The 22019-nt window shown below is 39.6% G+C and overlaps 1 protein-coding gene across 1 annotated transcript; it reads right to left on the bottom strand.

Moving 5' to 3' along the window:
- Window positions 1-4096: 4096 nt before the first annotated feature.
- Window positions 4097-20467, bottom strand: arhgef5 (Rho guanine nucleotide exchange factor (GEF) 5). The gene is made up of 14 exons (XM_056234838.1): window positions 17822-20467; window positions 15907-15955; window positions 15683-15723; window positions 13703-14061; window positions 12755-12915; window positions 12365-12517; window positions 12137-12266; window positions 11938-12012; window positions 11720-11809; window positions 11480-11628; window positions 11229-11372; window positions 9860-9930; window positions 9671-9775; window positions 4097-4611 (listed from the first exon to the last, which is right to left on the bottom strand). Exons 1-14 carry the CDS (start codon window positions 20430-20432, stop codon window positions 4475-4477), a joined length of 4275 nt encoding a protein of 1424 aa, XP_056090813.1. The 5' UTR covers window positions 20433-20467; the 3' UTR covers window positions 4097-4474.
- Window positions 20468-22019: the final 1552 nt, after the last annotated feature.

Here is a 22019-nt window from a genome sequence, read left to right as displayed (position 1 = left end):
TAATACTTTGTCTTTAACTGAAACAGATATGCTTGTTGTATTCTGCTGGTTGAGACCTTTTCAACAATATGTGTATCTGTTATACTGTACGATGATTTTACAAATCGCATTTTAATTTAAAGCAATTTTTTTTTCATGCCATGAAAATAGATCACTTATATGTCAGCAAATTTAAAAGCACTAAGTGATGGTCATATTCCCTATATTCACCTATTTTGTGTTGGTTAAACAAGTGGTTGTTAAGTAACGTGATACTTAGTAGCGCCCCCCGCTTCGGATTTAAGAGGTTAACGATTAATCGCTTAGTTGACCGTTACTTTAAACAAAGTTCGATTATGGGAATTTATGTAAATTGACATCCCTAGTTGAAGCTCAAGAAATTCCCTTCAGTTAAACATCAAACTGTAATGTCCAGTGATGACATCAGCCCTCTGTGCCGAGCAGTCGGCCTATGTGTTGCGCAGAAGTTCTCGGTTGGGTCATGTGATCCACTCAGTGGTCCCAAGTGTGTGTCTTTGTTCTCTGTATCTCATAGCACTCATACCTGACAGACTTTTGGGTTACACTTTATTTTGATGGTCCCCTTTAGACATTCTGTTGACTCTAAGTTACACCTACATGTCGACCTCAGACGTGACGTCCACGGACCGGTGCCTGAAGGTCTGATGCTTATGGCACACATAACTGGAAACACTTCAGTCATCGTAGTCGTCGTCTGGCTGGTTAAATTCTACAGGATGTCCGGGAAACGTGTGTGTCGCGTTCTTTAATGGTCCGCCTGGAAACAAAGATGCCGTGAAGCCAAACCCCCTCATGGAAGAAGAACGCCGTCATGTTTACAACTGTGACAATGAGCGCTTATTAGGATCAACTAAATGGTCTTCAATGAATAATGTATTAGATGCATGCCGGTCTGTTATTGTAGGGACATCGACTCTACATTTTCACGCCCCTAAACATGACGCGGAACAAAACTAACTGTGATTGGTTGCTTTACATGTCAGTCAGATGACCTCTGGGCGGTCGTTGGCTAATGAAAGCTGTGATGGAGTCCAGACATTCTGCCGTCAGTCTGAAGATCTGGCTACGCGAGACTACATGTCAACTAACTATCATTCGATTATTCGTTCAGTATTAGGCTACGTTCAGACTGCAGGTAAATGTGGCCCAAATCTGAATTTTTTGTTCACATGTGACTCAGATCTGTTTTTCTTGTGAACAGCACAAACCACATCTGATTCAATCTGGAATGGAATCTACCAATCTAATCTCTTCAATTGCAATTGGTATCAGATATGGGCCACATTTAAAACAACAATAGCTGCGTTTCCGTTACCCTTTAAATTGCGCAAATTGAAACTGCGAATTGAAAATACGCCCAATGGAAACACTGTAAATGGTTTTTACGCTCACATGAGGTGGTTTTTCAGGCAATTCGAAAAAGGAATATTTCACAGAACTGCAATGGAAACAGTTTTTCCGCATTTACAGGTCACATGGCGTACGTAAAATTAGATGTTTGGACAGAAGACGAGACAGAGTTCTTTATTAAACTCATAAAAGACAAACGAATTACAGGAATACTGGATTCTAAACAACAAAGAAATGCCACAATTTATCAAGACCTCAAAGCAGATTTGAGAGAGAATCACCCAGGAACACCTCCGCTCCCAAGTATAAGGGGCTTTCCTTGCCATTAAAGCTTGGATAACATGGCTAAGTCTCCTTCGATTAAAAATAATGACTAGTGCGGTGGCTGAGATATACGTAAACTTACCAACATCCGTTGACATGATTTTTGGAATGACATATCGCAAGAGGAAAAAATTCTGTTTCAGTCACATAACATTGATTAATGGAAACGGCGTTATTTTGCAATAGTTTTTTATCGACATTTAGAAAATATCACAAAAGTTTTGCGCAAATCTGTAATGGAAACCTGGCCAATGTGAACAGCGGATCTGAGCAATAAATTGGATATTGAGCGCTAAGGCAGTGTGTTAATAGAATAAGGGGTTAGGGTTAATAGAATAAGTTGACACATAGTTGCAAAGTCAGTAGAATGTCTGTTGGGGGAGCATCACAAAGTTTTAGCAGATATTAAGCAGTCTATTAATACTCTAATGATAGTTAGGTGACATGTAGGTGCAACGTTACTTCTAGTCTACAGAATGTCGAAAAGGGATGATCGAAAAGAGAGTGTTATAGACTTTTGAAATGCTGGATTTACTAGAAGCGGTGCACACACAGACCCATGCACTCCTCCCGGTTTAACACTGTGCGACTCTACACAAGCGGCGCCTGTATGTTCTCATTAGAACCACATTGGATTTGATTTGTGGGGTGTTTGTGCATGTGTCTCCCTTAATCAAGCCCCGATTCCTATTAGACGACACTGACTGTTCAGCATGTGAAAAGTTTAAATAGTGTAAATCAGTGATGATACATGTTAAAACAGTTGGTAAAAGTTCTGGTCTAGTCTAGTTCCACATAGTGCAGACGATAATGGTGTGTGAGGTGCATCAGTGGGTTCCTGTCTTACCTGGTGCTGAAGCTCTCATGAGTGTTTGTCGAATTCACTGTGTATGTCAGGATGCATGTTGGGTGTTTGTTAGTATGCAGCGAGTTTGAGATTAGACTATTCATGGCTCCTTTGAGCACGTATTTAAAGCTCCAAGTGGCTAATAAAAAAATGGCAAGTTTCTCTATCACAAACTTCCTATTCCTTACCATCAGATAATGTTTTCAGGAACACTATAATAAGTTTCAGTTTGTTAACATTAGTTAATACAGAAGTTGTCAACTAACTAAATTTGAAGAATAATTTTTATAGCATTTATTAATGTAGGTTAATGTTAACTTGTAAATACACTTTTATCCATTGTTAATTTTTGCTCATATTACATTGTGTATTTATACAACATTGTGTATTTATACAACATTAAATGCTAAAAATGTATTACTATATGTGGAAAATAACATTAACCTATTTTGCCCTTTTACAAAATCTTGATTTTGTTTTTGTGGTCTATTAGAATAGGTTTTCATGCTTTCAATGTTCAAAAACACCTTATTTTTCACATATTTTACTGTGGATGCATCTCAATCAGCTCCCTAGTACACTAAAGAAGGTTGAAAATATAAAAAAGCATAATAATAATTTGAAAGAAAATCCATTGTTAGTTCATAAAATCTAATGTTAACTAATTGAACCTAAATGTTTTGTTCGCATTATCTTGTACTTTTAATGTCATTTTACTCTGCAACCTTTGATTACGGGTCAGGGCTCAAGTAGATTTCAGTTTTGCCTCAGGAACCAATAATTTGTGGATATTTCATGTACAGTTCAGTTGATCCTAAAGCCATTTTTCACTGTCATGTTTTTTCCCCCTCTCTCTCCATGTAGCCAATAAGCTGTTTATGGTCTGGTCTTTTCTTGTCATACTGAGAGAAACATTTATGAAATGAATTCGTATTGATTCTGCGTACTGTAGATGACACTAAAACCTTTGATTTCCTATTGAATCCTGTGCCTCTTTACTCTTTCATTCTGATTCCATATTCCTTGAGGTCTTGCATAATTACAAGTAAAAATCAAAGTGCACTTGATAAAACTAAAAATCTCATCTGCTAAACTATTAAATGTTCTTTCAGGAAACAAGTAAAAAGTTTATTTTTTAAAGCATATTACAGTGATATGCCACTCTGTTTTGAACAGGGATGAAATTATTCCCTGGAAACATAATACTTTATATCTTTAAAGTTAAAAACCTATATTATGTACATTGCAGGAATTATATACATTGTTATAACCTTGGGTGTTCCACCATATTTTAAGTAGCCATGTATAATTCATGATCCTGAATAAAATTATCACAATTTGTTAAAGGAAAAGTTCACAATTTGTTAAAATTTGTCCTTATAGCATCTTGTGTCCTGGAGCACAACAATCTCCTCTTTCTCCACGAGGCTGCAGTCAGAACGATTTAATATTCCATGTTGAAAAGGACCGTATTTCACTGATTCCACCGTCTTATATCCAGCTGTCCTTGGTCCTCAGTGAGAGAACTCACTCATAAAAGGGGAAAACGGACAGATTTTCTGTCCAGAGTGACACCCCACTTCCAAATTATAAGACAAGTCTTTACACGATGCTTACATAAACACTTTGCATAGACGCTCATTTGGAGCAGGTAATGCATTTGGCTGTGCCATTTGCAAGAAATCCTGAGATATCCAAGAAGCTCTGTTGGCACAATTCAGCATCATCCCAGAGTCTTTCTCAGGGTGTGGAATACCCTGACATATCGCCCGCATCACCCTTATCAGCTCGAGTATATCCACAAAATAAATAGAAACTTCCCACATAAGTCCAAAGTTCTTGAAGGTCTTTTTACACAAGACTTTAAAGTAACATTAAAAAACTGTGGTTGAATAAGTCTGCCTGAGAACCTTGAAGAATGTACATATGGCTTCACAATGCAGCTGTAGCAATTTTCATGGTGTCCTGCAGGTTGCGCTTTCTTGTTTTGTCGCTGACTATTGTCTCCAGGTGAGATTCGGGGGCCCATCCACGTTGCCTGTCTGACAGACGGGTTCCTTCCACCCAGCCTGAAGGAAAGGAAGAGAATTCCATTCAAGGAATTTTTGTCAAAACATTCATTTCCAATTCAATAAGTCTCCTTGTAACACAACATTAGCATCATGCCCGGCATATCTAATAGGAACTGGTTTTGTTAGTAGTTCCTAAGAATAAACATACAGTATGCTCAGTGGAGTATTAATTCATTTATCAGTACTGTCAAGTCTCTTTTGTTTATATAGCGCTTATACAATACAGATTGTTTCAAAGTAGCTTCACTTAGGAAAATAAATAACAATCAATGATGTAAACATCATCTCATAGACAAATTCTGCTGTAAAGTTCTGTATTATTTAACTCAAGTCGAGTGTTGATTCCTTTCAATTCAATACTGGCGTAAAATTCATTAATTATGAAATGTTCAATTCAGCATTAAGTACAGAACACAGTGGTGTCATCCACCTCAATTCAGTTCAAGTTTTGTTCTCAGCTGACAATTACTAATTGTCAGTACAGTCAAATCGATAATATTGGTGAATAAGTGTACAGGACACCTCATCAGATTCAGCACTACCCGTTTACATAAACATTCTTTCACGACAAGAATTTATTCCTAATTGCCACAGTTTATTAGCCTGAGAAAACCCAGACAACTTCCGGCAAATTTAGATTTGCTCTGAAAGTTAGTCTGGCAAAGAGCTCATTCAAGCCCATTTCCAATCCGTCGAAATCGAGGCACCAATCAGAAACGTTGGGGCGGGCTTTACACGATGACGTCAGCGCTGGGATTTTGTAGCCTACATTACAAATATGGATGCCGCCGTCAAACATCACTCGTTCGAATCAGCTATCGTGTCTGTTTTAAACGATTTAAACGTTTCCTTTTTGTTAAAAACCGAGCAAAGAACAACACTCGGAGATGTTTCTCCGCCGCTCTGCATACGTCATCTCCTTCATCGCTCTGATTGGTTTTAGGTCTATCCGCGACGTCCGTCGGTGACGCCCCTCTGGAAATGATTTGTCTATGACGCTTTGCCAGACCATAACTCAGTTACAACTGAGAATGGTCTGGTTTTAACTAAGGCTAACAGTTTATCACACCTGATGACCCTCTAGGGCAAATGACAAAACGTCTTGATTAATAGCCAAATCCAGTTTCTGAATTTTACCAGACATTCTACAACAGGGGTATTCAGTCTTGCTCCTGGAAGGCCACCTTCCAGCAGAGTTTTGCTCCAGGCCTGATTAAACACTCCTGAACTACCTTATCGAGGGCTGCACCGGATATCGCATGCTTATTTTTTGAAATAAGTACCTACTCGAGAGTAATGGCGCTTTTCCATTACCAGTACCGACTCGACTCGGCTCGCTTTTGGCTCCGTTTTCCATTGCAGACAGTACTGCCACAAATAGTACCCGGTCATCATAGCGACGCCGCAGGATACTGCCGTGACACAATCTTATACGCGAGTATACGAATCTTATACAAAGGAAAGTCTGCACCTCCTCGTTTGACCACGGCGTATTCTTCCGAGTTGCCATAATAATAGTAGTAAGTTTAGTAACTATCTCTGGCCAAACTATTTAAAAATGGCGGGGTTATACTGGATACTCCATCTGGCGCGTGCAATGATGACGCAGTGAATAGTGACGATTCTCTCTGACCAATCAGCAGTCGGCATTGTTTTCACGTCACATTTTAGTATCGCCTCAGCTCGCTCAGAACCTCGCCGGAGGTGATACAAAAAAAAGTACCCGAAAGCAGGTACAGGTACAACTTTTACACAGTGGAAAACCAAACAAAGTCGAGTCGAGTGGAAAAGCGCCATATGTGATTTCGGACGCAGCTGAGGTCCTCAGGATCACAAGAAACTTCCAGGCAGGTGTTGGAGCTAAACTTTGCAGGAAGGTGGGCCCTCCAGGAGCAGAATTGGACATATAGAAAGTAAAAAAGTACTTGCGAAGTAACCTACTACTCCAGAGAGTATGCAATTTCGGACATAGCCACTTAGTTCAGTTAAAGGAGCTCTTGCCTTTTGAGCTAATGATCTGAATCAGGTGTTGAATAAGGGTGACAACAAAATGTGCAGAGTGATGGGTCCCCAGAAGCTGTGTTCAAAATCACCCCATATACCCTCATTCACTTTTCCCTACATTACTCCACTAATATAGGAGTGAATGGAAACCAGTGAGCAAATTTGGACACCGAGTGCACTGAAAGGGCTGCCACTTTTGCATAGTTTGAGCTTGCTGTTTAATGGTAGGTTCAGTAATGAATAGATTTATTGTGAACTCTTGACATGGAAAATCTGTATTCAAACTTTAAATAAACAATTTAATACTCAATTAAAAATGTTATACCCGGATGATATTTTGATATTACGCTGTAGCCACCTTGGACCAGCAGTTTAGAAAATGGATGGATGGAGGATTCACCGGCGGGCACCATATTCTGGCGAGACCCGGGAATTCATTCAGCGCAAACCTCACAGTGCGTTATGGGTATTCTCTGGCCTTTGAGTGTACATCAGTTGTACACTTGTTATTCTGGTGCATTTTGGGATTGAATGAACATACTCGATAACGTCCACACAAATGGCTGTTCCCTCCAATAGTGCCTTATTTAAAGCTCCTGTAGGTAACTTTTGAAAACATGTATTTGCTAAAACTGTCATTATGTCCTGACAGTAGAATATGAGACAGATAATCTGTGTAAAAATCAAGCTCCTCTGGCTCCTCCTAGTGGTCCTATTGCCATTTGCAAGAAATACACGCTCCCTGTCAGAAACAACCAATCAGAGCCAGGAGGAGTGTCTTAGCAGTGTCAGTCACGCTCGTGTATGCGCTGATCACACCCCTCTCTTGCACAGCGCGAGCGCCAGAGCGCGAGCCGTCGTTCAAACTCAAGATTGCCGGCGAGCTGCAGCTGTGCTTATGACGGAGAAACAACCTAAACGGCCAATTCTCGAGTGACACCTGCTCATAAAACAAAGAGGTAAAAGGAAAAAGACTGATGACGATAAACAAGCGAAAAAGAAAGAATTACACAGAGCCCATTGACTCGGTGTCAAAACTCTAGCCGCATAACATGTAGATAAAATGTCACGCACTCTGCTAAGCAACAATTGAAACCTGCTAATTCACTGGCTTGTCATGTTGCTGAAATAATGTACTAGCACACCTTATCTAGCATTATATATCGCTAGAATAATTACTTACATGCTGTAACGTTAGTTACCGTTATATTAACGTTATCTTACTAGCTATTTATAACTTATAGAAAGAGTGCAACGTTATAAAGTTACATGTAGGCTATTGGAAAATACATAATGATTTGAGGACCAAGTTTGTAGTCAAAGTATGGGCAGGCCATAGTCAATGTAAAGCATATTGTTGACGTTTAGTCTCTATTAGTGAATGTGCCATATAACTTTTTATCCGCTGTTATCGGTGGCCGTGTTTACTAGCCTGCGCGTTCACGACAGGCTCCGCTGTGGAGGACGAGCTGTGGAGGGAGGGCTGTAGCGCAGCAGAGAGCAAGGGGGTGGGACCTGTAAGCTGTGCTTGTTCAAATTTTCAGGCTAAGTCAACGTTTTCTCAAAACTCCCTACTGCAGCTTTAAGAGTATAGGGGGTGATTTCGAACACAGCCCAGGATTGAAACCCACTGCCTTTAGCTCAATCCTCAATCAAACACACCTGAAACCTAACTCTTTAGGATTGTTTGAAAATTACCGGCAGGTTTGTTTGATTAGGGATGGAACTAAGCTCTGCAGAGTGGCCATCCAGGACTGAAGTTGCCCATTCCTGCATTAGGAGAGATTTGATATGTCAGATAAGGGAGGCATCCTAAATGTGCACTGTTGGGAGTATCCTCCAGGGACAGGGTTGTTAAACACTGATCTAGATGGCTTGAAGCAACAAGCTGTGAAGTGATCTGCTGAGGACAAGACCATTCAATTCAACTGGTGGAACAGGGAAACACAGACAATGCTCGATAGTCTGTTTTAGCTGACCAGGCGAGATAAGAGCCAGTGAACCTTTGCAAATGTTGTTAGGACTTGTAGAATCATCGCAAATAGGCTTAAGGCATTTTCCAGACTATGTTCTGGAGGTCTTTAGTAGTAGTTCTTAGTATAACTAAGCCAAAAGAAGTTGCTCTAAATTTGTGGACTGTCACTTACCCTATTCACAGGTATAGATGATGATCATGATCTACAGTACATGAACTCACTTGAAAAAGCTTAGGAAGTTGTAGTAAGTTCTTGGACCTTAGACTACTACAAAGAATTGTCCCATTTCCCTTTTTGTTTATGGTCTACACTGCAGAATTCTAAAACAACATAAGCTTATACTACTAGTTCCCCAAAATCTCTTCTGCATCAACAGTGGAGATTAGTCTCACAAGTCTCATAATGTTGGTTATATACTTCCAGTGGAAGTTCCAAGACTAGACAATAACTGTATGTACTATACAAAAAGGCCAATCCAGGCTCTGCTGGCAATTCTGTGCATCATCACCACGACACTATAGTTCTTAGTGCTACAATCTTGTGGTTAAAGATGAGCTTAACCAAAGTTGTAGGTTCAAACCATTTTGACTTCTGTGATCCATGAACTATCACCATTGTACCCTTGAGCAATGTGAACAAAAGCCGAATTTCAATTCAATCGTGTCTCTTCAGAAAATTTGGACTAAACCTCTCGTTTCATATGAATTAGATTTGCAATCTCTTAAAGCATCAAAAAGTAGTTGCGTAGCTGTCAATAAAGGGACAGAAAGCTCTCAGATTTCATTTGTGTTCTGAAGATGAAACGACATGAGGGTGAGTAAATAATGACAGAATTTTCATTTTTGGGTGAACTAACCTTTTAACTTTAGGTTGCTCCAGAATAACTGGCCTTGTAACTGTACAGCAATCTAAACGTGGTATTGTTCAATAGTAATGTTTTGCACGTGGTAGTGTACTGTTGTAGAAACCAAATAGAGGTGGCCTCAGGTGTAGCGATAGAAAAATAAATTCTATTCATGATGCGTTAGAAAGGAATCTTTCCTTTATGTGCTCATGTGTTTAGCGTTATAACTCACCATCACTACTCTGCTGGTGAATTAATAGAACGTCAGCTTTCTCTAAACTAAGTTCATCTGGCTGCTGGGCAGCAAAGGCTCTGATGCACTGCATTTGTGAAAAGTCTGCAAATGGGAAAAGAGATAAATTCAAATTGTTAGCATTAGAATATTTATTTTGAAATTGCAAGAGCAGGAAGTGGAACATACCCTGAACTGCACTGAAGTCAATCTCAGGATAAGGACGTGAGAGTGCTGATATCCAGCGCAATTTATCAGCTCTGAGAGAAGAAGGGTACAGATTAGTTTAATGCATAATTCTGCTCAACCAGATAGCAAAACACTAGACTGCCTGATTGAACTACATATATGCAATAAAGTTTTCCAAGTAACAAATTTTACAAATGACGAAAACCTACAGCAGGGATGTCCAATTCTGCTCTTGGATGTCCACGTTCCAAGAGTTTAGCTCCAACACAGTTGCATGAAAGTTTCTAGTAACCCTGAAGAGCTAGTTCAGGTGTGTTTAATCTAGGGTACGTTTAATGACAACAATGATGTACTAAAACAGGAAAGTTTTATGTTTTTCGCATACAGACAATGTTGTCAAAATGATCCCCATTCACATGGATCCGCGAAAACGAGCGCACAGCCATCTTTAGAATTTTGTCTTTGAACTTCCGGTTTTGCGGTATCTCTATATATTTCTATGGCACCGCTGTCGAAGAGTAATTAGCTGGTGAAGTGGTTTTACTTCTTGAAGAGTTATCGAAAGTTATCATGAACTTTGTAATGTTTGAAGCGGATGTCATAATAAATGTCAATAGACTGGGAAGATTTTCAAACGAGTGTTTCATTCATAAATCCGTAAGATCTTACCTTCATGCTGTGGAAATACAAAGCGGAAAACAGAACACAACGACTATTTGGATCGCAAGCATCTTGCGGGCTATCATTTTTAATAACAATTCCAGTTTCGCCATGATCTTGCGTTATTTCGTTATCACTTATTGCGTGTGTTTGGTTGTTAAACAAAGGCTGAATCTGAAATCGCCCCCTATACCCTCAAATAGGGTGTTATTTTGAGGGGACAGCCATTTTTAGTGGTGTTCGAAACCATAGTGGATGTTATTGAATGCACTCCTGCAATAACGAGTGTACACTGATGTACGCTCAACAGCTGTCCGAATTCGCTCACACGTTTTCATTCAGTCCTTCAATTGAACTGTATTAGTAAACTAACGTAGGGAATAGTGAATGAGGGTTTAGGGGGCGATTTCGGATTCAGCTGTAATTTGCGGACCAGACAAAGTTGTCGGAGATTCTTCCTATTGTAAAGTCATGCAATGTGTAACCTCCTGTCTCTGATCCATTGTGCAATGTGCACACAGCAGCAACCGAATGCTAACCCAGATAGTCGTGCAGTGTGAAAAGAACAGTGATCTGAAGACTTTGAAAATCGTGCAATGTGAACTCGGCATAAGGCTAGAGCCAAACTCTGCTGGAAGGTTCCCCCAAAGGAGCAGGACTGGACACCCCTGCGCTACAGCCTTGTAAACATACACATTGTAAGACTTACTGGGTGTCTGTCTTCAAAAGCAGGGCTTTTTGCGACATGTGCAGACGGAACAGGTTTTTCTGTAAGGAATGCAGTTTGAACCTGCAGTTCTCAACCCGCAGCTCTGACACAGGAACATGGTCGATAACTGTAAACCTACCCCCTCTGCAAAAAGGAAGTTAAGCATAGTTGCAGCATAAAAAACATTTATCTTTTTTTTAAATAATATGAATGACAATTGAGAAATGGATGTTAATGAAGGTCAAACATACTCCTTCCGCAAAGAGAGCAGGAGATAGTCGTTAAAAAGGTGCATATAAGCACTTCTTTCATCTTCCCTGTCTCTCAGGTAAAAGTCTATCAGTTCAGTCACAGGTCCCTCTCGTACAAGTCTGCGGGACTGACTGATCAATGGAAGAGTCTAACAGACACAAATAAAATACAGTCATTATAAATATCATTACTTAAATGGCATACAGTACAAATGAAGTTGCTTAATGTGTCATGCTCACCCTACACTCAAAGTCAACTTTGGCATTGAGAGTCACAAGTGACTCAATGTTCTTCATTTGAGAGATACTTTCATTACTTTCCTGGATCATCTGTAAAGCAGCAAATAAGCATGGGACAGTGGTAAGAGAGAGAAACTGAGAAAACTGATAAGAAATTCCAATGCAGAGATGTGGGTGACATAACCACATTGTTTCAAGTACATAAAGAGTAGTCTCACCTTTTCAAGTAGTTTCATGGCCTTAATGGCCTGTGCTTCATCCTTGGTCTTTGGAGCGGTTCTCTTTACTATATTCTACCGATAAAGAAAAGAGAGCATCGATGATCATGTTGATATACTATTGGCTTATTTGGACAACATTCGAACATAGATGAAGAATGTGAGAGGCAGATTTAAACAGGACCGGTGAAGACATTACCTGCACTAGCAGTTTGAGGCGAGTGATCCTTTGGAACGGCAGAATGAGGAAAGATCGTAAAGGCAGTCGTTGACAAACCGGGTTACGCTCTAACCTTTCCACAACTTTACGGAATTCATGACTCTCGTCCCTATGAGAGATGGTGGAAAGAATCAAAGAAATCGTATGGACAAGAATAAAAGAAGAAAAGCATGTTTCCACTTCAGACAATTGCAAACAAATACTCACATTAATCTTTGATACGTCTTGTCCTGATATGATTGGTTGGTAAGGTATGGCACATACATGTTTCGGAATTCTGGACAGTGTTTGATAATGATGTTGCAGACGGTAAAGTGCATTATGTCCTTCTCTACTGTTTCTTCCAGGTGAGACAGAAACCTAAATTAAAAGAAGCATATATTAGTGGCATAATTCAGATTTCAGAGCAGACGATTTAGAATTGACTCCAGGATGTTGTCAGAGTTCAACTGGAAGACGATTGGCTGGAGATGAAGATTTCATGCACATTTAATGAGTCAAAGTTGTCAAATGGTGTCAGCAGCACACACAGTAGATGTAGAGAACTGAACATTTTTCTTCAGTAATTCTGTTATTGTTCAATGACACTATTCTAACCTGTGACTGATGGTTCTAACATCATTTAGCCTGGAGAACAGCCAGTTTTTGTCTTGTGAAGACAGGATAACATTGAGCTGCTTGGACATGACAAAGTTCTCCACTACGATGTCCAAACTGCGGCAGTATGATGCCTCAGAGGTCACGACCTCAAACCTCACCTGAAAAATACAGATTATTTGTGGTTATGTCCTTACTAGTAAAAATGAATATCTCACAATGTTGTTTTATATCTTATTGACAAACCTTTTCTCACAATTCCATATTGTCCAGATTGTGTGTACAGTGGACACTTAAGTCAAGCTTAAATATGTATGAATTTCATCGCATTTGATAACAAAATATTCTCTTTGGTAAACTCTTCTGATTGTTTTGTTGAAAAGCATGCCTGTGCTGTTTGTCTTTAAAATATATGGCACTTGGTTTGAAACGTTATTATCTAGCAAAATGGCATGTATATATTTTTAAGTTTATGACTTAGGGCACTTTTACACGCCAACGATGTACTAAAAGCGGGCAAGTTTAGCTTTTGTGTTTTTCGCGTACAGTTGATAACGATGTCAAAATGATCCCCGTTCACATGGATCCGCGAAAACGATGAAAAACACTCTATTCTGCTGCCAGGCCAGTTGTTGGCAATGTCAATTTGTAAAGAAACACTACGCATTTATAGACTTAACACGTAATATACATGCGCATTGCATCACCATTTCACAAATTGGTGTTTTACACAGAGACGATAACGATATCGCTTTCAAAAACTTGCACTTTGAAACCCGTTTTCAAAAGTTTGTGTTTTCAGGCCTCCAAAACGTTATCATGTAAATAATAAAGCGCATACAATTTTTTCCGTTTTTAGTTGAAAATGGTGTCGTGTAAATGGCCCTTAGTTTTTTATGGCAACTGAGTTTTGTGCAATGTTAGGTGATACTGAATTAATAATTCTACCTCCTGCAGACGTCTCGCATCTTCATTGAGTTCCCCAAAATCTGGGCTGTTCCTCACTCCCGGGAGCTCCTGCCACAGTGTGGGTGAGGAAGCAGAGATGGACAGGCGAGGGGAAGGTGGTCTGTTTAAGGATTGCTGAGGCACATTAAGACTTTTAAAGGAGTTGGTTAGAGACAGAGTGTGGTGGATGACTTGAGGGAGAGGTGGGAGAGGTCTGTGTGATAGCTTAGGGGAATGATTTGGAGAAGAAGATGAACGGATATTGAGATTGTCTCCACTTATTGATATAGAATCGGTATGAGACAGCAGGATCTCTCGGTTCTGGACCACCTCACTGTATTCCTGATACAACTGAGAGTCTGCAAGAGAAAGAGACAAGAGATATCATTATCTATATGGTTCTAGAGCAGTGGTTCTTACCTAGACTCTGATTTTATATTGGATATCACTGTAAAAAGTGATCAGTTGACTTAACTTTTTTTTTTAAAGGTAAGGAAAACCCATTGGTTTATTTACTTAAAGTCCCCCTGTGGTGAAAATCAAGTTTTTAATGTTGTTTATATGTCTGTGTGGTGTTTTTAATATGCTTTAAGACAAACCATGTACAAATTCATATCAGCCAGCTCCATTGCTGAGTGTCTTCTCCTTAAAACTGCAGTGAACCAAAGCCAGTCCCAAAATTGCTCTTTGAAATCGCTGGTGTCTCTGACGTCACAAACTATCTTGTTACCAATCACGTCAAAGTGTGATCGTCAACGAGTGGATCTCTGAGCTGGTGTGAGTGAGTGGAGGCGGGGCTAATTTGCATATTTATAGAACTGCATACACTAAATGAGGCAATGGTGTAAAGTTATATTCAAGCTATTTTAAAGCATGAAGACATTTTTAAAGGAAAAAACATTTAAATATGTCATTTTGGTGATAAAAGTTGAATTTAAAGGGATACAATTATTGACTACAGGGGGACTTTCATTTTAAGGCAATGGGTTTTCCTCACTTTTTTAAGTTAAGTCAACTGATCACTTTTTAGAGTGAGGTACTAAAATGTTTAATCACACAAAATAAACAAATGTCCTTAAAATCAAACAATGCCATTTATTAATATTACGAGGAACTTCATAAGCAACCATTAATTCGTACAAAATACATTGTGGTTGGCACAAACCAGCCATGTTTATTTTCATTGCAATTGATCTTGTGTTTAATGCAAACTGGGTAATATCTTTTACCATGGGTTGAGAGTTTTTCATGGTTTTTTAGGATGAGGGCATGTCATGCAACTTGCCTATGCTGGCATTAGGCATAGCTTTTACCAAAAAAACAGCTGAATTTGCACCAAACATATGGGAAGTGTTTTCTCCTGCCTTTAAAACGTGACTACGTCTATTTAATTTGTTTTAACTATGCATAACTTTATGTTTAGTTGCATTTTGTATTATTTGGATTTAGCATTGTTTTTTTCTGCTTTCCACAACCCTCCCCAGAACAGCAGGTCAGTAAATTAGAATAGCTAAACAAGTTGTACAAGCACAAACATCCATGAATGTTTTTTTGTTTTTTTTTTGTAATTGCAAGTTAGTATTTGCAGCTGTTTATCTGCAGTTCCAAGTGATGTGCAAGCACAAACCTGTTCTTTGCCTTGAGGCCTAGCAAAGTAGCATAGTTAGGAATGACAAAACTTTCACTGCTCTGAACATCTTAACTATAACCCATGTAAGAACCATGTATTTAATAGATTTTACACATTACATCCAGTTACAATCATATTATGTACAGTACAACAATGAGTACAGAGGGGCACGTAAAAAGGTTCTTGTCATGTCAACAAAAAAAGGGATATATGTATGTTTTTTATGTGCCTTTGTAATGTTTTAATGAACTAATCATCTGTTATAACCATGTACATATACATTGTCATGTACATGTAAAGATCAGCCATGTGTTGCATAACAAGAAAAGAAAAAAAACCCAGATACTTACTGAAGAATTTAGAATTCCTATTTTTTGTCCTCCCAAGTTTCCTGAAAGTAAGACAGAGAGAGAGAGAGAGCAAATGATAACTGAGATATTATGGTCATTTGTAAGACTTTCCACAAACAGAATACTGCCAGAGGTGATGGACTGCATTAAGACCCTATATGTGGTTGGTAACCCCTATTTTGGAATATGGGACATATACATGCTGTAAAGTCTGGTTCTCCTACCTTAGATCCATTTCACTCCAGGTGGAACTTAATTCATCCTCCTCACTATCTATACAACCAAAAACACAGAAATCAGCACATAACACAATGCTTTTATTTGGCATCATACTTCTTAATCTTCCCTTAACCAAGATAGAATTAGAATTTAAGCAGCCGAAAACAAGTAATATGTCAACTCAAGCAAAACAGATGGGGAATGCTTTACATGGACCTACACATTTTGTACAAAAGGAAAACGCTTCAAGATCTTGCTTTCCAGTGAATAACTGAACATAGACTAGACTGTAAGACCTATGGCGCAATTCAACAGCTCTAATGGAAATGTGGCAATATACTAATAATAACCCTAATGCAATAAAAACAAATCTGAAGAAACAGGAAAAGGTACTGTGGGAGGACTTGTTAGTGATCACATGAGAATGGTTTAGTTTGTGAAACAACGGAAATCTGTCAGTTAAAAATTCTGCCTCTTCCAAGAAATGCTGCTGTTTAAGGAGTCTTCAGTGGTCATGACTCAAACCCCCGCAAGAATCCCCAGGAGCACCTAGGCTATTAAAATGAGACCACACACACAAAAAAAGTACACACATTTCTTTAAAATAGTCCTAAAGGTTTACCCTTTCTCAGGACTAGTTTACAATCAGTTGTGTGTTTCTGTTGTCACCAAAATCTGTCTGTGGCTAATTATGTCAGGCACAGTCAATATGAATGAAAACTGTGAAGCAAAACGATAGAAATGACCATGGCCTGGCCGGTTTGTGCTCCCTTTCTTTAAAGTGTTTATGTGCACCATCAATCCATTTGAAAATTTGGTATCAAATCATTTCAGATTTCATAGAAAAACTGGATGTTCAACAAGAAAAAATGTAGGGGCCATATTTTTATCCATGCGCTGTTTAAAAACATTGGTCACACTTTAGATTCACGTCCAAATCTCAATATTAACTAACTATTAACTATGACTTTTGCCTCAATAAACTCCTAATTACTGCTTATTAATAGTTAGTAAGGTAGTTGTTAAATTTAGGTACTGGGATTAAGGGATGTATAATATGGTCATGCAGAATAATATGTGCTTTATAAGTATTAATATGCAGACAATATCCTAGTAATATGCATGCTAATAAGAAACTAGTTAATAGTGACAATTGGACCCTAAACTAAAGTGTTACCAAAACATTTAATACAGCCCTGCATGCCCTGGATATGATTTCTGGACATTTTTTATCTATTCCATGGCTGAAAAATATAAATAAAGATCTAACAGTCTCAAGATACCTGTCAGTGAAATGTTAGGGATTCTCAATTGCATGACAGGAAAATAAACCTGACCCGCCCATATTGACACTTATTTATGGGAATATGACTCATGGAATTCTGTGTTACACTCTTGCATAAGCACATTCAGTCTCTCTACTTGACATTACAGCACGATAAAATAGGTTCAGCAAGGGTGGAGCAAGGGGGTCATTGAATGTCCAATTTACTCTTCTTATGTTAATTCTCCTCTCACCTGATATGTTGAATATTCTCGTCCTGCGGTCCCTTCCAACTCCTTCTCCCTCTTCCTCCTCTTCTTTCTGATTCTCTTCATCTTCTTTGGTTTTCTCCGCTGCCTTTCGGAACCCTCGCCTCTTTATGGGAGACTCATTCCCCAAATCTTGAAAACTACTAGAGCTCAGAACGACTTCCTTTTTACAATCTTTCTTCTTAGAAACTTGTTCTTCTACCTTCCTGTCTGCCTCTCCTTCTAAGGAACAAGGATCAAGCCGGTCATGTTCCTCACTCAACTCTCTCTCCGTCCCTCCCTGTCTTTCTCCTCCCTCTCTTAGTTCTTCCTCTTCCCTTGATTTGACCATTTCTCTCTCACCCTCTGTTTGTGTGTTGGTTTGCATGTCTATGTGTGTAACACTACCTCTCGTATTTTCTGTGTCCACCGCATTCAGACCCAGGATCTCTTTCACCACGTTCTTGGCCCATCTAAGATGAGGAGCAGTAGAGCATCGCTTTCGTTCCTCGGTTGTGCCCCATGTGTCATCTGAATCAAAATACTTCACTGTTTCTCCAGTAGCTTCTTTTTCTCCTCCTTGTAATGTGTCTTCAATATGAATTTCTGGAGCTCCATGACCATTATCCTCGCATGGCCCTAAAGTTTCAGAAGGCTGTGTTGGGAAGAGTTGGGTGCCTTGTTCTGATGCCTCATTGGAAATAATCGTTTGGCCTTCCAGTGATGTTACACCCTCTTTTGCCAGGTCATTAATTGCTGTTTCCTCCCCTTTGTCCTCATTAGGAGAAAGAGTGAGGTCATCCATCGCTCTTTCAATGTCTTGTTCACTATGTTCAACCTTTTCAAATGCATTTGCAGTGCTCATTTCACCTTGGTTGTCCACATCATGAGTTGAATGGTGATTGGCTGCTTCCTCAACAGTAGTATCTACATGTGCATTCTGTTTGGTTTGGGACTTGGGAAGGGTCTGACCAATCACACAAAAAACTTTTACGGGTCCTTTTGGAGCCCTACGATCTGCTCTCTCGTTCGATGTTTGGTTTTCCAGTTCTTCATCTTTTCTGACCTCTCTGCCCTGAGCAGTTTCATCTTCAGCAACTCCACCATCCCAGAATTCTTTGCAGTCTTCAAAATTCTCTTCCTCAGCATCATCCCCTCCACTGGAGACTGTCACAAATCCATCATCTGCTGACATTATTCTGTCTTTCTCTGGTTCCGATTCTCCCTCACTTCCTTCCTCGTTACCCAAGTACTCGCATCTATTGTTTTTTTTCTGTTCCTCTCTGCCTTCCTCTTCCATGTTATCGGTCACATTCTCCATTTCCATCTGCCACTCTGTTTCCAGGGCTTCTCTTTCACAAACCACGTTCCCTTCCATGCTTTTCTCCTCCCTTTCTACATCCACATCCCTCATGAACTCCCCAGCCCTTTCAAGTTCTCTATACTTGTCCTCAGGGCTCTTTTTCTTGTTTTCTTTCTTTCTCTCAGGTTCTTCTTCTTTACCAGTTGTCTTGCTTTCTTTGTATCTTTGGATGTACATCTCTCTAGCTCTGTCTCTCTCTCTGTACTTCTCTTCTAAATGGGATTCTTTTCTCTCACTTCGAGGTTCCAGCCACATTTTCCGTATCCTGATCTTAGCTTGCTTTGGAACTGCTTCCTCAGCAGCAAAGCGTTCACCCTCCTCTTCTTCCCTCAGTGCACTCTTTACTTCCTGCTCTTCCTCTGTTTTTCCCATCAGTTTCTCTTTATCAATCTCAGAAGTGTTTTCTCGTTCTTTGTCATTAGGGTTCTCTCTCATTTCCCTCCCTTGTTCATTCTCGACAACACTTCCTGAAATCAGCTCTCCACTACTTTGTCCGCTCTTCTCCATTTTACTTCTCTCTTTCTCTCTGTTCTCTCTCCTTCGCCTCTCCCTCTCTTCAATCTCTCTTTCAGAATACCTATCCCTCTCTCTTATCCTTTCTCCATCTCTATACCTTACTCTGTCAGTTGTGTATGAGTATGCATCTCTGTGCACTATTTTCTCTTTGGAGTCTCTAATTTTATCTCTTAGTTTATCAGTCTCTCTGAGTCGCTCCAAATTTTCACCTTTTGGATCATGAGAACCTGTTTCCCGGTAATCTCTTTCTCTTGGCATCACCATGTCTTGCCGTCTCTCTGCTTCTCTATCTCTACGTCTGTCTCTCTCTCTAACTCTGTGTACCCTTCGATCTGCATCGCTGTCTCCTTCACTCTTGCAGAGTTTGTGTCCATGTTTAGCATCCTCTACTCTCTCCTTTTCCTTAACCCTGTCTCCATCACTGTCTCCTTCGCTTTTTGTATCTCTTTTCTTAGATCTCTCTCCCTCTCTATGTCTCTCAGTCCTCATTTCCCTATCTGAAAAGCTCTCTATCTCTCGTTCCAAGAGTCGAGGATAATACCTGTCTTCTCTGTCTCTTTTTCTAAGTTTGTCTCTCTCTCTGTCTGTCTCTCTTTCCCTCATGCCTGAAAGTTCAACAACACCTGAGTAACTTTCTCTCCTTCTTTCTTTCCTTCCAGAGTCAAACTCCTTATCTCGTTCCCTTCGTCTCTCTGGCTCCTCCTTCACGGGCCTTCTCATTTCATTTTTCTTCTCCTCCCTGTATCTTGTGTTTTCTCTTTCACTCTGTGTGTCCATTTCTCTGTATCTCCTTCTTTCCCTCTCTCTTTCATCTTCATACAAAATGTCTTTCTGTCTTCCTAAGTGATGCTCCCTTTTATATTCTGAAAGTGGCATCCTTCCATCTCTCTCTTTGCTTGGTTTTGTCATTCTTGGAAAAGTGTCCCCTTTTCTCCTCTCATTGTCTCGGTCTCCATATTCAGCATGTTCTGACACTGATGACTTTCCATTTGCATGGCGATCTCCATCTCTCCGCCTGTCTCTTTCTCTCCTGCCAATCTCTCCATCTCTTCTTCTGGTTGCAGGAAATTTCTCCCTCCCCCTAGTCCAATCATATGAGGCTGGCTCCATTTCTCTTTCTTTGTCTCTTGGTCTGTCCATGTTTTGGTGTTTCCAAGTCTCTTCACATAGGTCACCTTTGCTGATCAGCTGGTCGCTGGTCTTGCGTTGATTGACACAACCTGTCTAGTGCACCTTAAGAAAACTCTATTTGCACAGTGTCTTGAATGGCCAAATTAGTTTGACAGGTTTCCATGTCAAAATAGAGAACCTATAAGGGGTGAAATGTTGTGAAAATTCAAAAAATAAACCAACCAAAATTCATATTCCGAGAGGATCACAGTCAAACATATTCTGGGAAATCTTTAAAACTTTAGAGTATCTTGTTGCAACATGTCAGATATACATCTTGGCAGCTTACACAGTCACGATTAACGTGGCCTGTTTTAAAAATGTGTTGAGCTGAATATCTAACATTAATTTGGCAGATGCTTATCCAAAGTTACCTGCGATGGATTCAAAGTATACATTTTATCAGATTTTGTATTCCCTAGCAATTGAACCTATTAACATGCCATTTTCTTGCGCAAAACACTACCGGATAAGTTACAACGCAACAGAAATACAGTTCTTGTCAAATAAGTCACTTCAAATCAGTGTTATGATGCATAATAGCCTATATATTGCCAATTATACTAAACTTATACACTCCTATAAACTAATTTAACTAATAAGAACTGTCACACTATGAAATATTAATGCAGTTGATATGCAAAACAGCCTGATTGTCATTTCAGCTAAATGAAAACGAATCAGTGCTTACAAAGAATGCAGTTGAACCAACTACTGCCCTATGCTATTCTTGTACCTTGTTCAGAGGCATTTCAAGTAATTCATGCATAGGAATTGAAGGAACACAGCCTCAACAAAGCTGACTCATGTCAAGATGTAATGAATTATATTAACGCACAAAAGCTTTAACAAATTCTACTGCATAAACACAGATACATATTCCCAAGCATGACAAGGCAATATTTGCCTGTGATATGCATGTTTGTTTACAAGAACTGTTTGTTTAACTAAAGTTAGAAAAAAAGGATAGAAGAAAACGTTTTGGGAATAATGCAGAGGACTCACCTGAGAAGTGTCTTGGGGGACGCTTCTCTGTCTCTCCCCCTCTTTTTCTTCGCTTTCCAGACAAAGTGAAGCTAGCAGGAATTGCACAACTCATAGACATTCCACATATCAGTGTTTGCCCACTGAGAGAACCAAAGTCAAGTGAGATAAATGATCTACTGAAAACACTGATTTAATTATCCGGCCTGTCTCTGTCCTACTTAATCTGTTCATGTAATCAAAAATAGTTTTCAGCACAGTAAAGTTTCTCACCGTGTTCCTCTCTCTCTCTTTTTCTGTTTCTCTCTCTCGTCCCCTCCTCCCGCCCTTCTCAAATTCCCAAACAAGTTTGAACAGATTGACACTTATATTCCTCCCTCCTCCTGTTTCTGTTTTCCTTTTACTTTTCCCCTCCAGCACTGTCTTAAAGAGGCATCCAAAAGTAAACGTCTGTTTAAGCGTACACGCAGCTTTTCTTTGCTTCTCATAAACTCAGTAGACTCACAGTGATTGCGTTACAGCTTGTTCCAGTAATTCAGCCCTTCACTCACCTCACCCTCACTGGCACTGCAT

The sequence above is a fragment of the Rhinichthys klamathensis genome, unplaced genomic scaffold (genome assembly GCF_029890125.1).
Source record: "Rhinichthys klamathensis goyatoka isolate OS25496 unplaced genomic scaffold, OSU_Roscu_1.1 h1tg000407l_1, whole genome shotgun sequence".
Classification (NCBI taxonomy): domain Eukaryota; kingdom Metazoa; phylum Chordata; class Actinopteri; order Cypriniformes; family Leuciscidae; genus Rhinichthys; species Rhinichthys klamathensis.
The sequence above is the reverse complement of the archived record's forward strand: the minus strand, read 5'-3'. Positions and strand labels throughout refer to the sequence as shown.

Coding starts and splice junctions, on each gene's coding strand:
- arhgef5 (XM_056234838.1), bottom strand. CDS start 20,432: ATGGACAGACCAAGAGACAAAGAAAGAGAAATGGAGCCAGCCTCATAT. Junction 12,013..12,136: donor GCCTCAAACTGCTAGTGCAG/GTAATGTCTTCA, acceptor CTTTATCGGTAG/AATATAGTAAAGAGAACCGC. Junction 11,629..11,719: donor AAGTTGACTTTGAGTGTAGG/GTGAGCATGACA, acceptor TGTGTCTGTTAG/ACTCTTCCATTGATCAGTCA.